General features: G+C 36.9%; 1 protein-coding gene across 8 annotated transcripts in view; it reads right to left on the reverse strand.

Annotated features, from left to right (window-relative positions):
* Window positions 1-16,608, reverse strand: part of KCNT2 (potassium sodium-activated channel subfamily T member 2) — a 160,271-nt gene that overhangs the window by 24,627 nt on the left and 119,036 nt on the right. For 7 of the 8 annotated variants that reach the window (XR_007506969.1, XR_007506970.1, XM_049807706.1 and 4 more), the window contains 4 exons: window positions 15,787-15,921; window positions 11,403-11,514; window positions 4,071-4,172; window positions 1,136-1,219 (listed from right to left, as the gene is read on the reverse strand). Coding sequence is in view for 6 of the 8 variants with exons in the window: in XM_049807706.1 (XP_049663663.1) it covers window positions 1,136-1,219; window positions 4,071-4,172; window positions 11,403-11,514; window positions 15,787-15,921 (433 nt within the window). In the remaining 2 variants the exon portion in view is untranslated. The remainder of the gene's footprint in view (window positions 1-1,135; window positions 1,220-4,070; window positions 4,173-11,402; window positions 11,515-15,786; window positions 15,922-16,608) is intronic. The other variant, XM_049807707.1, reaches the window with a different exon arrangement.

Genomic DNA, 16,608 nt, shown 5'->3' on the forward strand with positions numbered 1-16,608 from the left:
ATTACTTCTGTTCTTATTTTAAAATTACTTAAAAACTAACATGGCATCCTTCATCCAGTGTTTGTATCTGGCTAAAATAGCAAAGAATGAACTAAATTTGGGAAGCAGTAAGAAACTGGTGATGGACAGACCAAACAACACGTGAGTATTTTGAATGCAGCCAGAAACGTGTTTACTAGACTGCAGGCTGAATATCTGGGGAGAAGCACAGAGGGAAAGTAATACACTAAGCATAAATGAAATAAGAAAGTCTTAAATTAATCTCAAGTATTCCATTACTATTACGCTAACTTTATTTCAAGATATGTGACCCCTTTTCAGAGACTCAACTGTCTTGCATTCACTGTAACAAAGCTTAATGATTGACCAATGAATCCATAATTGGTTTTTATTTAAACAGCTTTCTTAAACCATCATTAATAACTTCCTTTCTGAGAACAACATCCTGCAATTCTTTATAGCTCCCCAGAAAGCAACTGGTAAATAATTCGACTTCTGTTGATCTATTTGCCACCTGGGGTGCGATGGCTGTGGGAGAAAACAGAAAGGTAGGCTTTTAATTTTAATAAAAATAAATTTATTGGTTTATTTTTTATGTGTGTGTATAAACATATAAAAATAGATACAAAAAATAAATTCTGCATTGCGAAATATTGACATACATAATAACAAGATGACTTTTGAACTTTGACACCTAAACTGAAGTCATTTAATACATCTTATCTTTATGTAAAATCCAGTTCTGCCCTTTATTGCCTATGATAGAAATGGGTGTTGTGAAACAGCATTGTGTGTAAGTGCTAGCCAGGCTATACAGTATAGGTAGCGCCACTGCTATTTCATATAAAAAATACTTTTCCTGTTTTTCCTATTTTCCTTTGTGCTCTATAGAATGTATTGTGTTTTCTTGGGGGGGAGGGGTGTTTTTTGCTGTGGAAGTAACTAAAAATGGGTATGTTTTCTATTTAATTTTCTTGTCTTCTCCCATGGTGAAAAAAGGAAACAGATGGCCTTTCTTGGACTTTCACAAAAGGAAATGCTATACAAAGAAAGCAGGAGTATTTTGCAGACAGTACAGAATCTTCTCTGGTACTCTGTAATAATTTTTTTTTTATTTTTTTTTTAAATAACTTACAGAACAAAGAAACCCAGATCCTGGCGTGGTATCAAGTCCCAGCAGAAGTCTTGTGATAGAAATCATATAATCTTTCACAAATGACTGCAAGATTTTTAACAGGAGAGATAGAAAGAAAGAAAAAAGCTTTAGTGAACAGATGAGCAGGTAACCATTAGCACCATGTGTGAGTTTCAGAGAAATTGTACATCTGTGTTTACAATCAATCTCTACCTTTTAAGTATCTTAATCACTGTAGAAATAGCTATCCCTTTCTTTGTGCTGAAACTACTTACATAAAATAAGTTTTCTTATTTGGTTCTGCATATGCATGCAATGTACATACAGGATTCAAAGAAGCTAAGGCATAATAAGGCAGCATGAAAGCAAAGATGAATGTAGATATAAGATCAATGGAAGTAAGATGTTAGCCTTATTAGGTGTGAAATTATAATAATGAACTCTTCTGTGCAAAAGAAATGCTGTCGTATGGGGCTACAGTACTGAGTAGTGGGTAATACTAAGGTGAGACTGCTATTATTTTAATTCAAATGAGTCATTTGCTTTTGCCAATCCGTCTGGGTTTTTTTAAGGGTTGACCTGCCTTATCTCAGGTCAGGCTTGTTGCTCTGCTTTGCTGATTGGTTAAAAGGTAGAAATTAAGCTAAATGTAGGCTAAGACTGGGAACACACATTAGGTCAGCTAAAATCACAAATATTTCTCCTCCATATGAGTTGGGCTGCTGCAAACAGAGGGCCATGTGGGTGCTCTGCAAACTGTGGTAGGGCTGTTCATTGCTACTTCTTCTTAGGTGTAGTAGGGCAGCATTGAAGGCAGGCTATCTGTCTTTGTTGGAACATAACTTGCAATTTTGGCTTAATGCAAATATGGAGCTAGCACATAGCTTTTAATAAAGAAATACCTTACAAATGTGTTATATCATTCCTTTAGAGTTATAGCATCTGAGTTTGTTTAAACTCAGAAGCTAGGCAGATGTAATTTGATACATAGTAATTCAATGATTTTAATTTTTGTACTGGTAATCTTCCAGTTGTGATGGGGCAAATGCCAATGAGCGTCTTCTTGAAAAGAAAAAGATTTTTTGTAACCTTCACTGATTTGTTATCTTTGCTGCATCATATATCCTGTGGAATTATTAGATTACCAAGTGTATTCACAAGGATTTGCTATATCAGGTTTTCATTTTTCAGTCAGTACCCTAAAGATAATTCAAAGGCTTTTCTTTTGGCCTAGAATAGGAAGCACCAGATGAACCCCGCTGTATCCCATGTCATTTACTCTGCTCCTTGTATGCAGAAGAAAAAGATGTACAGAAAAGGATGGGACCATGAAAAAGAACAGAGAGAACTTGCTGTCATAGTATTTGTAACTTGGAATAAGAAAGGTAATTTTAGAAAAATGACAGTTCACCTGAGCTGTAGGAGTTCAAAGAAAGAATGGGTGCAATTTGAGTAAGTGTGTGGGGTTTATTTTTGTTTTAAACACCTTCTGGTGAATGGTTTTACTCTGTCAAGGCATAGCATGACTGATTGTGTCTAGGAGCAAATATAAAATATTCAAGTTACTTATGTGCTGGCAGGAGTTGTTGATGATGACAGATCTGTTTCTAAATAGGTGCTTTAATCTACTTTTTAAAAAAAATTTGCTATATGTGATGTTAATATTCTGGGACACGATTAAAAAAGTGTTTTATAATCAAATACATTTACTTCTAAAATATATAGAATTTGATAAATGGCTTTACATCTGTTGGCTTATCTGCTTTTGATACCTGTCCATATACATGACAGTTTTCTATATTAATGACTTTTTGAGAAAAGCTTAGCTCCAGGAATTTTTCTATTACATTGAACTTGCCTTCAGGGAATTTATTTGGAAGTAGAATTGAGGTGAAAGAACACCCTTCATGCACCAAATTACCAAATAAACTAATTTCCCTGAAAGAACGTTTAGCACCTGAATACAAAAGCATCCATAGGCTACTTCCAGGTATAGGCAAAGTAGGTAGCTGCTTAGGTGAGCAGACCGCATGGGCCATGGTGGTGTTGCTGCTTATTCTGCATAACTTCATCCTTGAAGGCTAGTGCTGGGGGCTGCTGTTTGGGCATCTCGATGTATCAGGGTGTGCAGAAAGGTGGTCATTGCCAAAGAGCAAGGGCAGTATTCTCTTTTTCCACCCTGAAACCAGGAACTATTACCTTCATTTGTCCTGACCCTATATTTTCTGATATATTATTTCTTCAGCTGTCTAAGGCTGTTGCCCTTCCCTTATCCCCATTGACTGTCATAATTTCTTTTTGCATGAGGAGCTTTGTCCTGGATTCTTGGGCAAGAAAGTTCAGTGCTGCCTTTTCTTCCCCCACTGTCTCTTTGTTACCACTGTGTAAATTTCTTGTTAGGGCCAGGATGGGTTACTTTAAGATATGATGACTGGTCGCCTGGAGGTCTAGTCGACATGAGTAAGAGGACAGGACACAATTAAGTAATAGAGGCTTCTATCAGCAAATGCAGACGACTGATAAACTACTCACAGAAGTAATTCTGTTGATTTTCATGGTTAGAGACACTACTTTGTGGGAATGGGCACTGCCTTTTTGTTGCAAAGTACAAGCATTATTAGTCTATATGATCAGTATTTTATGTAGGCCTTATCAAAACTGTCCCGCTTATTTGACTGTTGAGAGGTTCACAAACAGCACTACACTGTTAAACAACAGAATTCGTGCAACGACAGGACGATTTGGGGGTGGATAACTGAGCTAGTACTGTCATGTGGAGCACGCTCCATTATCTTTTGCCTTTGTTCCTGGTACAGACACGCGCTTTAATGGCTTACATGTAGGAAAACAGGGTCATCTAACAATTAAGTACAATAAAATAGGTGGTAACAATGCATGTCTGTGTTAAGAGAAGTCACATTATTGTTCATTGTACCTGATAAAGCAGTGTATCCAACATACTGATGCTGAAAACCCTGCCAGCAGCAAAGGGCAGTCGAAACATAAATGCCAGATTAGATCCCTTCTCCCGCTCTTTCTGTTAAGGAATTAAAAAATAGAAAATACTTTTAGTGCTGGTTTTGGAAGGACTATAATAAAAACATTAAGTTGACATTACTTTGAAAAAGGTCAAAAGTGTTAAATTCTTTTACTCTGAATATAGTTTCTTTCTGCAAATATGTAGCATCTTTGTTCAGTGCTGACAGTTTTTCAGGTTGAAACTTTTTGTTTAACACGTATGTTGTTTCAGTCATCGCACCTCAAATTGCATGGGCACATTCTACGAGATCATTTTAAAAAAGATTGAGGTATTTGACTGTACTTAGAGCAAAGCTCTTGTTATTCCTGCTCCAATTCCTTGGTGTTGACAGTGGACTCTCATTCAGGTCCAGAGAGGCTACCAGGAACAGGAACGTGAAACATGAGCAGAATCTGATGCAAAGGGAAGAAATGGTATTTCAGTGACTGTGAGGATGCGAGACAAGATCAGACATGGACTGGGGTATAAACTTCTTGCTCTGATGCTTCTGGGGAAGGGATGCAGAAAACCAACTATAGTTATGCCTTTTTCTTATCACATCTCGCTTGCGGAGGAATCGTACCACAACGTGCCTCCTATTCCTTCAGTTATCAGAGAGTAAAACTACAGGTTGGAAGTGATTTTCTTACTTTAAGAGAGGAAGTATCAAGCTTTCAGTTCAGAGATATCACGAGGAATAGGATGTGTTCTCAAAGTACAGAAATGTTACATGTCTTTGAATTGAGACACATCCACCACATATACACAGTAGTACATGCTGGGGACTGCCTGGCTGGCAAGCAGCTTGGCAGAAAAGGCCCTGAGGATTCTGGTGGACACCAAGTTGAACGTAAGCCAGCAATGTGCCTTTGTGGTGAAGAAGGCTAATGGTGTCCTGGGATGCATTAGGAGGAATGCTGCCAGCAGGTCGCAGAAGGTGATCCTTCCCCACTATTCAGCACTAGTAAGGCCATATCTGGAGTGCTGTGTCCAGTTCTGGGCTCTCCAGTACAAGGAGAGATGGAGCTACTGGAGGTAGTCCAGAAAAGCACCACTAAGATGATCAAGGGACCGGAGCATCTCTCTTTATAAGGAACGGCTGAGAGAGAGCTGGGACTGCTTAACCCAGAGAACAGTAGGCTCAGGGGGGATCTCATCAATGTGTATAAATACCTGAAGGGAGGGTGCAGAGAAGACAGTGCCACCCAGGCTCTCTTCAGTGGTGCCCAGTGCCAGGACAAGAGACAACGGGAACCAGCTGAAACACAGTCAGTTCCTTCTGAAGGTCAGGAAACACATTTTTACTGTGAGAGTAACAAAGCACTGGCCCAGGTTGCCCAGGGAGGTTGTGGACTCTCCCTCTTTGGAGATGATTAAAAGCCCTCTGGACATCATCCCAGACAACTGGTTCTAGGTGGCCCTGCTTGAGCAGGGGCCTTAGGCAAGATGACCTCCAGATTGTACCTGTTGATTTCTGTGGTTTCAATATAAGTGGAGTTGAAAAAGATGTCACACAAAAAGAACTGCCTCTTCCGATAAAAATACACAACAAATAACTTTAGAATATGATATTAACCTGTCCTTTATAAATTGTCACCTCTGTCAATCTCTTCAGATTAAAGGTGTTTCAAAATTTTTAAGGAAATAAAATATAATTATTTCTGGTTTTTCTATTCCAAACATTCTCTATGTTCTGAACAAATACTACTGGCTTGTATTAGTTTCTTCTCCATGAGAAATGCATACATGTACACTCATGCTCTCACACATATGTGTGCTTTGATGGCTGAGTGGTAAAGCAGTGTTTCTAACAAGTTGTGTACTTCTGACAGTTGAAGAACAAAGCAGTCTAACTGTACAAAACCCACTTTCACCTAGATAAGCATACCACTGTGCTTACTAGTGTAAGCCACAGAAACAAGAACTTTTGTATTACTTTTGTAGTTCGATCTCTTATATTCGAGTGCTTTTCTGTTAGTGCAGTCAAAGTAGAAGATATTTTTCTTCAATTGCTATTGAGAATAAAAACTTGTGCCTGAATTATGAAAAAAATTGCTAAGATTTGTTGTACAAATACTTCAAAATTAAAACTACATGCATATTATAACATATGTTGCATTAACTCCTTTTAGGTTCATGCCATAAAATATTTCATAGGGAACTGTCTGTGAAGTGACTATCCTCCTATTATGTGACTCAGGTATTACATTTATCTTTCCGTCTGTTTAGAGAAATTTGCAGCAGATTCTGGTTTTCTGCCAAGAAAGGGGGGGATAAAGCAAGAGATATTTGGGGAATAATTTGATTCTTATCCAAAATCCTGAGGATAAACATAAGGATGTTCCTATTTGCTTTATTTTAAAATGGAAGCTTAGAAATTTATTCTCCCCCTTTATTTTAATTTTCTTTATTGTTTCCTTCCATCTCTTATTACAGGCTTGCTTTTTCTTTATTCTTGCTTAAAAGAGGTTTGTGAGAAATACAGTTTTTACTCGGGCACTTTGCATTGAGTTTTGCTTTATTACTTTGCAGACTCACTCGCTTCCAAGAGAATACGGTGGATGCAGAAGCCAGAAATGTGCCAGAATGTCCCAACAGTTTTATTTCATAAGTGTGATGCCCAGCAGCTCCTTCCCTGACACTTTTTGGAATTAATGAGGAAGAGGATATAACTACTTAAAGAAAATCATACTTCATTTCTAGGAACATAAATAAAAGATTATGGCATGAGTGCATGCTGTAGAACTTCACTTTTATAGATGACATTTTAAGACACAGCTATTAATAGATGGAGATCTTTACTTCATCCTCTGTCTTCCTATGTTTGTGGCTTTGCTCAAGTCACGAAGTTCAGAATTTTTACTGCTTTCTAAGTAATAACAGGCATACACTTGTGGTTTTGAGAAGTTCTTAGCATGTGCTTCCTCCATATAGGCCACTTAATTTGAAGTTAATTATTTCCTTTTAGGTTTGCATATTGTCAGAATAACAGAAAATATCTGCCCAGAAGGTCAAGTTCATAAGCTTTTCAATTTATTTCCTTCTTTTCAACCTCCATTTATATTTCCATCAAACCCTTTTTAGGGTTCTTTATCATGGTTTTATCTTTTTACGATTTCTAAGCAAATACCTATTCCTTCATAACAGTTAATTTTATGATACCAGTAACAAAGTACAAACCCCAAACCAACCTGAAGCCCTCTTTTGGCTACTCTGTCAGTGGTTGAAAGAGATCTAAGGCCCATCTTGGTTTAATATATTCTCCTCTGATATAGACAGTAATATGGGAACTGCCATGATAGGCTGTAACTGTTGTGCACAAACAATGCAAAGTTGCTTTAATGAACATACAAGGATATGGGGGGGTGGGGCTAGGGGTCGTGCAAGAACATATAAAGGTGACAGAGGTAGTGGCTTATTACAGGGAACAGTCAGTGCACTGTTAGTTTTTGGTGAATGTCGGTTGTTGCCAATGTCAGATGTAATACTGATCAGAAATCTGGGCATGGAAACATCTTTACAGTACCTTTGTTGCCATAAGGGATTTTGGATCAGTAACACCACCTTGTTCTCGGTTCAGCTGGGACAGAGTTAATTTTCACAGGAACTTGGGAGAGGGCACAGCCAGGACAGCTGACCTGAACTAGCCAAGGAGCTATTCCATACCATGTGACATCATGCTCAGTATACAAATGGGGAGCAGGCTGGGGGGGGACCCTCGGGTCTTTCGGTGGGGGAAGTGGCGAAGCGTTGGGTTCCGGGTGGTGAGCAGTTGCACTGTGCATCACTCGTTTTGTATATTCTTTTATTACTACCGTTGTTGTTATTGTAACTTCTCTTCTTGTGTTGTCCCAGTAAATTGTCCTTATCTCAACCCTTGAGGTTCTGTGTTTGTTTGGGTTTTTTTTCTTTTCTCCTTTCTGATTCTCCTCCCCATCCCACCAGAGGGAGGCAGGAGGAGTGAGCGAGCGGCTGCATGGTCCTTTGTTACCAGCTGAGCTGAAACCATGACACACCTCTAGAACAGTTTATCATATTTTGGATTATGTATTTTTAATTGTTTCTGTTCTGTCTTTTCGGCAAGAACAGATTAGTTTTTCTGGTTTTGATCTGGAACAACTTTCTAAAAACCTGCCAGTTCAACAGCCAAATGTGTATGCTAATTATTTATACAGTTTTCAAATTGTAGGTGATCTAAATCATTAGAGATCCACCTAAAATAAAACTTACACCAACTAAGAGGTACCAATCTATTTTTTATAACCCATATATCATTACTGCTTGCTATTACTTAATGTTACTTCAAATCTGCTTAAGACCTGAACAATATTAAAAACAAACAGAGACAGCATGCCCTATCCTTAATTGAAGGTGAAAAAAGCAGCCTTGGCTTTCTCTGTACCACTGCAAATGTACTGGGCTGTCCCAGAGAGATTTCTGCTCACCTAACATGTATGTGCTTATACCTGTGGAAGATATAAAATCACAGCATTGATTTGGTTAAAAGATACAGGAGTTTGCACATATTTTAAAATGATCACTTAAGGATTTAGAATTGTTATTCTTCAGTTAACACCTGCATTATTTACTTGGAAAACTTGAAAACAAACAAAAAAACAACACCAAAAAAACCCACAGAAAACTAAAGTGTGATCTTATCCAAGACATTCTAACCCTTTCTTTCAAGAAAGAGGGAGTGGTTACCTCATTTTTTTCTTATCTAAGAGAAATGGAGAACATAAGTTTAGAGGATGGGTGTTTTGTTTCTCCTTTCCTGTGTTGTATAAGGGCCAGTGCTTTCTCCTACATCAGTGCTGTTTGTTGTTTGGATTTATTTATCACTAAAATGAGGAAAGTTGCAGCTGCAACAGCAGATGGACTTCTGATTTGTGTATCTTTCTTCTGCAGCCCATTAGGTTGAAAAGTCAACTTTGCATGTGTATTTCAGTGCTACGTGAAGGCAACTTGCCTGACTTTTAGTCTTTCTGAAAATGAGGTGCTTAATGCAGAAATAACAATCAACTGTACGTTTGACTGCATTAGATAATTTTTACTTGAGTTTTTAATTGCCTTTCATTTTGCATGAGGGAGTTCTGAAACATCAAATGAACTACAGCACCACCTGTGAGGTGCTCCCTGCAAATGTTAAGATGAAATTAGTGGGAAATATCAACAGCAGGCAACTTCAACAGCAATGAAGAAAATGTTCTTTCTTTAAGGTAATTTATCTACCTCTATTTCAGCATAGCATAGTTTGGATAGGAAGTTAATTAACTGTTCAGCTTCCAGCCTGTATTCAAAAATTTACATTGGCACAATGAATTAATAAAGATAGGAAAGAAATTATAATATTTCTAATGATTTCCAGAATGTTTGCTGGAAAAATGAAGGAGCCTGTGTAAAGCAAGAAAGAGAACCGAGATAAAAATCCTGGTTTCACTGCACTGAAGTAGACAGGCTACGCCCACAGAGTATTCCAGAAGTAACTGTAGACACCACATACTGGGAAAGCTGTTACTATTCTTACCTCCCTTTATCACTAAACTGTATGGATTAAGGGAATATGTTTAAAAAAATGCTGTTGGTTATAGTACACAGTCTTGAAGGTACCATCCAGCTGTTGGGATTTGTTGCGCTGAATAAAATAGCAATGCATGACTCCAGCCAGTTCCAGCTTATTATTCCTGAATTTACCATTGAGGGAAGGAGTGCTAAAATGGAGGAATCACAGGTGCAAACCTTAATGGGTAGTGGGAGTGGCATAATCCAAATGAAGACGTGCCTCCTGCTGCAAACTCCTCCTCTCTTCGTGTAACAACTTCTGTCTAGCTTCCTCACAGTTCTATTTTCTGTGCTTATCAGAATACCACCTAAATAAGATTAAGCTTTCATTCTATTTCACCAAAGGTCAACAAATCACAAAAGATTACCCAGATATTTACATCTTGTGGTCGAAATGTAAGCATGATAGTCAACTGAGTAAAAGATTGACTTCTAATACTTATCCTATCTCAACTAGACAGGTTGAATTTTTGCAAATTCGATTACTTTGTAAGAAACTGGGAGCTGGCCTGTGAGTATAAGTTTGTATGAAAAGGCTGTTTTCCATTAAATACATATTAAAATTAACTATGTGAAATATCTGAATTCCAGTAAATATCTGAAATCCCCAAAATCTAGGAAATCTACTGTACGGCTAGGAAATGAAAATTACATGCTAATTCTGTATAATGATTTTAGCAAGAATTCAAATTTGCAAAGATATGTAAGATATCTGAGGTGAAGAGATTGGGAAACTACACGAGAGAATCTAGCAGCAATATCTAGATTGATAGCAAGGGGAAAGAGAGATGACTGGAGTGGAAGATCTTTGTCCATGAAGACTGGCACAGTGATATTATTTATCTTACTCTTATAAACTCAGAAAATGGCCTGAAAGATCCTGAAGGCGATACTGTAAGTTTTGTGGACTGCAGAGCTAGGTAGGTCAGATCACCAACAAAGATCTGTGAAAAAGAGGATCACCCTTGAATTTACCAAGTTAAACAGATACACAGTGTTACTTCGTATGCTCCATCTAACATTTTAGCAGTAGTATTTTGGACAAGCAAATGAAATTAAACATATCTCCATACAGCCTCTCTGTTCTACAGCTTGAAAATGCCAACATGTGCACTGGAATGTATAAAATATGAAGGTTTTATCTAGCATTTAAGTAGTGTTACTCTCCTTATCGTCACTAGGACTGCCCTTTGACAGAGAACAATTGCTGCTCTCAGATTGTCACAGTAATGCAAATACCCCACACAGGTACATGGAAACATATACAGAATATGTAATTATAGTGCCTTTAAAGTGAATTGGAATAAAAAATACATTATAACAAAAGCTGTATATGTTTTATGTGTTTAGTCAGTTAAAATATTTTCCACACTAATTGCCTGTGGCAGCCTCTTGGAAAACCATGTTACCTCTAAATATTTAGTTATCCAAAAATATTCAATTTTTCTTGAGTAAATTTCACCAGAGGGTTGGTGGATTAATATTATATTGTAAAGTGATGGAACTCAAATCAAACTTCATTCTTAAATGAGGGTAGAATTTGGAAAAAATCACCTTTTACATTAGCTCTGCAACCATAAAATCATTTTACTGCTTCCACTTGTTTGAAAGCATTGTTACAAAATCAGAAAAACTGTTAAAATTATAACATTTAAATTGGGGGTGAGGGGAGGCAAATCTCCTTACCTTTTCTAATTTGGATAGAGCAAGAGAATAGCAGTCTTTGGCTCTGAACTGCATGAATCTCATATTGGCTGGGTGAGTTAGTTCTGTGATAATGCTTAGGCTTGAGAACAACCTGTATTTTAAAAGAATGTAACAGTTACACCTCTAATTATAACAATTCACAAATGTAAGGCTCTACATAATGCTGTAGCTTGTGCTCATGTCAACATTTTTAATGAAGTCCCTGAAACCTGTGGTGGTTTTTGGCACAATGAAATGCTGGTATAATAGCAGAAGAAACTACAAAACATTCTCTATAGAATTCGCAGAGAAGCAAACATGCCTTCAAAGGTTGAGCTTACAAAGTATTTTAATGCTAGAAAGGAAACAATTTCATTACCAGAGATTTTACTTAATAATATCTAAAATGACAAAAATCTGTAGGAAACAACAAAAAATGCAAAACTATACAGCCTGCACTTAGTACCTGGTTGCATGTAAACTACCATTTTATTAGAACTGGCTTATATACTCTTTCCATTTTTGAGTTCCGTTTGTATGCTCTGTGCTCACAGACTGCGCAACATAGATAAAAGCTGATGCTTATTGGGAGTTGCTGAGAAAATGTACGCTTATGTATACTTATGTTCTCCCTCTGAAATATTTACATACACAACACTAATTCAGGCTTCCAATAACAAAAAACAGTGAAGAAAGTTTAACTCTGATCTGGTTGAGTAACACAGATTTTCATGAAGCAGACTAAAGAGCCCCTCCCCAGCCCTCAGGGCTCTAAGAACTAGAAAGAAATGTGTAGTTTATGCTATGCAAATACTAAACAACTTGGAATAGAACTCAGATTATTATTTGAGTATTTCCTCTACAGATTAGTGTCAGAAAATGAGATGTGCATTTGCTATCTGTTCTGATTATTCTGAAAGTACTTATCTACATGTGACAATAGATAACTGAACATCATTAATGTGACTTCTGTTTTATTCAGAAAGAAATCAAAGTGGTTTTCTTGAAAGGTGAATTTAGTAAGTTAAGTGTCAAATGGAATCCAATGTACTTTTTTGCAAGTCTTTACTCTTTTTCCCTCATTTTTGTAGGAAGGAACTTCACTGAAATGGCAATTCAAGCAGACTCTAAATGTGGGGAAACATATATCAAAACTATCTGTTAGTACGTGTTAATGCCATCTTATTGCAATACAGTTTCCTAGGTCTATTGATGTCAAAACATAGAGTGGTAATGATCACGTGATCCTAAACATGTCCTGATGATATGATGGTAGAAATGCTAGCCATTCTTATGTTAGCAGTTGCCATGTCCCTGTGAATAACCAAATATTAAATATGATCATATAAGGAAAAATTGACTTGGCAAACTGGGTGAGAATGTGAATCATTTAACAATGGCCATTTGTGTGCACTAGTTTGAAAGGCATTGTGCACGCTCAGGAATTTCTGTAACTTTTTAGCTCTTACAGTCAGACTTCGATACAAACTCTGAGTCATGCAGTATCATTATTAATACATGATAACCACGCTCTTGAGATGCAATTGTGGTATGTCTTTACCTGTATGCTGTGTTATAAAACCCTGCGAAGTGCTCATGAAAATTCAAAAAAGTCCTGATAATATCACACTTGTAGGTATGAACTTGTACTTAAGTAGCTTAACAAATGCGTTAAAGTTTTGAGGAAGGAGAACAAATGTCTTCTGCATTAATTCTGTAGCATAGAATTACTTAAGCTTCTGCTGGCTGGAAATTTTCCTGTATTGTTCTATTAAAGGACCGGCATTCATATTGGAAAACTAACAATATAACATTCAGAACTAAGAGTAACAGGAAATTAAAAGCTCATCTAATGATAAAACACACACAACTTACAGGAAAAAATACAGGTTACTAGGTTTCTGTTAAAGATGGGTTTAGTTTATCACCAAGATATGAAAACTGATTTATATGAGGAAATCAGTTTCAAACCTGGTATTGGTAAAATTCATTTTTCATTTACGAGTGCCTTTTAGTGGAATTAGGGGAAATTACTTTCTAGGTAGTCAGGGACAGATTGCTTCTTGCCCTGGGTGTAAGACACAGTGCCCACAAGCTTTCAGCAGCAGAGCAGGCTACTTCTATGAGAAGATCCCTCTTTTCTATCCCATTCTGGTATAAAAAGACTGGACAGGGTGGAGAAAGCCCTCATCAGCCTGATGGAAGACATGGGTTGCTGTTGAACTGGTATTTGGGAATTAGACAAGCAAGAGATACATTCAGTTCTTTCCTGAACCAAAACAGTAAAATAATGTAATGCCATCATAACACCTCATTTGGTTTATCTATAAATTGGTGCTGACTGCTAGGTACCAGCTAAACTACTGAATTGTTAGGTGTACTGCTGTCAATAGGCTTCTTGCAGTATTTGAAGCATAGTCTTCAAGATGTTAGCTAATAATAACTTAAAAACAGGACCTCCCAGACACGAACATTTAAACCCATTAATTAATAGAAAACAAGAGTAAATATAAACACTCCTTCTAATACAGGCCTACTGCCTGAGGAAACCCGCTACTTTTCTGAAATGGACTCATAACTGTCAATAGGGACTCAATGGTTGGATTCATATTTCATACTAAAAAGTGAAAAGCACCTCTAGGACACAGTCCAAACGAGTAATTTCTCCTTGTAGTTTTAAAATATGCTAACTTGTTCTTTCCCATCCAAAGGATTAAAGATTTCCTTTCTTAGTCAGTGTGACCATTTGAGTCACACTTCTTTACTCCTTTTAACTATAATTCAGATAAGCTAGTGTTGTGTCACAGTTTTAATTGGTATGGAACAGTTTCTAGCCTTAAAGGTGCTAAACCATCTAGCTGTAAGCGTTGTGCAAGACAATTGAATGATTATGTAGTAAGTTCTAGCTGGATACCTATGGTATGTAGTGTACTACTATGGTGGTTTTGGTTGTGTTTTTTTCTTAGTATTTTTTACAAGGTAGAACACAAGTATGGGAAAAATCAACAGGTACTTTGTAAGTTTTATTCTTTATTCAACTCATTTTTCTGTTTTATATTTGGGGGTGAAATATCTTTCTGAAGAACTTAAATGATGTATGTCAAAACCTCAGTGAGATACCCTAGTACAATATAGTTAAGAGTAGACTTGAATGATGCACAAGATTAAGTTCAATTATAGTTTCTAAATTAAATTTAGGTGTGATTATGAAACATGCACCTGTGCTAGTTATCACGTACAAATTCAAAAACTCCAAGTTAGAAACAGACAAACTAATATTTCTTGTGCAACATAGATTTTGCTTCTTTTGAGCACATGCAGAAATGCTAACAGCATTTAACTGTATTCTCACATGCAGTTGCATTAAAAAAAAAAATCTCCATTGAAATACTTGCATTTTAATGAGCTCAGTTTTCTAAAACACTTAGATCCAAAAGACTTTTACTATGCACCTCTCTGTGGTCTTACGTGGAAGGCCTGACACAGAAAAGCGCAGCAATATTGAATGATACTGAATCCTCTAAGGAAGGACTTCATTTTGTCCAGGTCTTATTAAAATGAACAACAGGAAGTGCTAGGTTTACGCCCCAAATCAGGGAGGCATTTCATACTTGACTGTATAGTGTGTTTTGTTTCATGTGGGGGTTTTGGGGGTGTTTGTTTTGGTTTGTTTTTTTAAGTTTAAAGGGACACATATCTTTTGGTACTTGTTGAAACAAGATATTTAACACAAAGTGAGGCTTTAATCAGGAGAGGTTCTCAAAAGAATAGGAACTCTCTGTTTAGCTCTCCATCACAGCACTGCCTTGTCAGCCTCTTTACTAGACTGATCATTTTCTCATTCTGTATTCCGTTACTCCTTCATGACTCTTAGTTTGTTGTTGTCATGTGTCATGTTGCATACATGTGCCTAAAAACCTAATTTTTGTTCAAAACTAAATATTCAAAATCTGAACACTTATTACTAACTTCATAGTGATGCATTGCTTACCTTTTAGAAGGAACTGCTTTTCATACTGGCTTTAGCATTACTGTGAAAGACTGCTGCACTAAGGAAAAATTTCTTTTCTCAACTATCTTTGGTCCTAAATCTTCAAGAGTAGCTTGCTTTTCTTTCCTGCAAACCTGACAGTTGACTTTTAAAATGATCAACCAGTTTTGGGATGCATAGAATTTCATCTGAGATTTCACGATAAAACTTCAGTACTCTGAGTGTATTGCTAAGCAGGGTGGGAAAAGGTTTGCCCACGTAAGACACAAATTCATATAAGGGAAAACTTAAGTAGAAGAAAGAAACAAAAAATAATTTCTTATGTGAGTACAGAAGGCATCAAGTATTTCACAATTAATGAAGATGTATAGATAGATTGCAAAAATGTCTTACCTAAAGAGTGTTTGAACATTTACAATGGTCTTGGCATCTGCCATGTAGTCTTCCTCAGCACTCATTGTACTTTCTTTGTCCACCACCACCATATTAGCTGCAAACGTGACCCCACTTCTTAATAAGTCATCTAGGCTTTTGTGAAGAGAAAGAGGGAGAAAGACACAAACAACTTAAATAGGAAACACTTAAAAGATTAGGGATGGCTGGAACTTGCAGATCACAGGCTGTGTTGCTGGTTCCCTTCATGTACGTAACTTGCAACATAATCTATATCAAGTACATCATCTCAATTGATAGAATAGAATAATTATTTTTCTTGAAGTCATACAGAATGCACTTCAGTAGGTTGTTACAGTCCCTCTCCTTTTGCTAAAATGATAAATTTATTTCAACGTTTTGGAATAAGCCTTTAACGGTTACTTGGGAAGACAGTACGTCCTTACATGCTGCAACAACTTGCTTCATTGCTGTTACTTTTGGCAATAAACGGACAGAAATAAAATGCTTTGGGTTGGTCTTTCCCACAATTCTATTTGTTTCAAAATTCTAATAAAGGTTCTGCCAGGACATCTAATACGTTCCTCTTTTGGGTTACTCTATGAGTTGGAGTGTTCTCATGATGCTTTTAGGAGCAGCTGTATACCAGTAAAAATTTGCACTCTGCTGGACAATGTTTCCTGTGAAGCCTGACCATAGAAAACACTCACAGACAACTGAGTTACAGTTCCCATCATGCCTTCTATTTGTTTCCAAAATTATGCATGTTTGTTGTTTTAACAATAATATTTTCCACAGAAACTAAGCACTTCTTGAAAAGAT

This window comes from Accipiter gentilis, chromosome 8 (assembly GCF_929443795.1).
Source record: "Accipiter gentilis chromosome 8, bAccGen1.1, whole genome shotgun sequence".
Lineage (NCBI taxonomy): Eukaryota > Metazoa > Chordata > Aves > Accipitriformes > Accipitridae > Astur > Astur gentilis.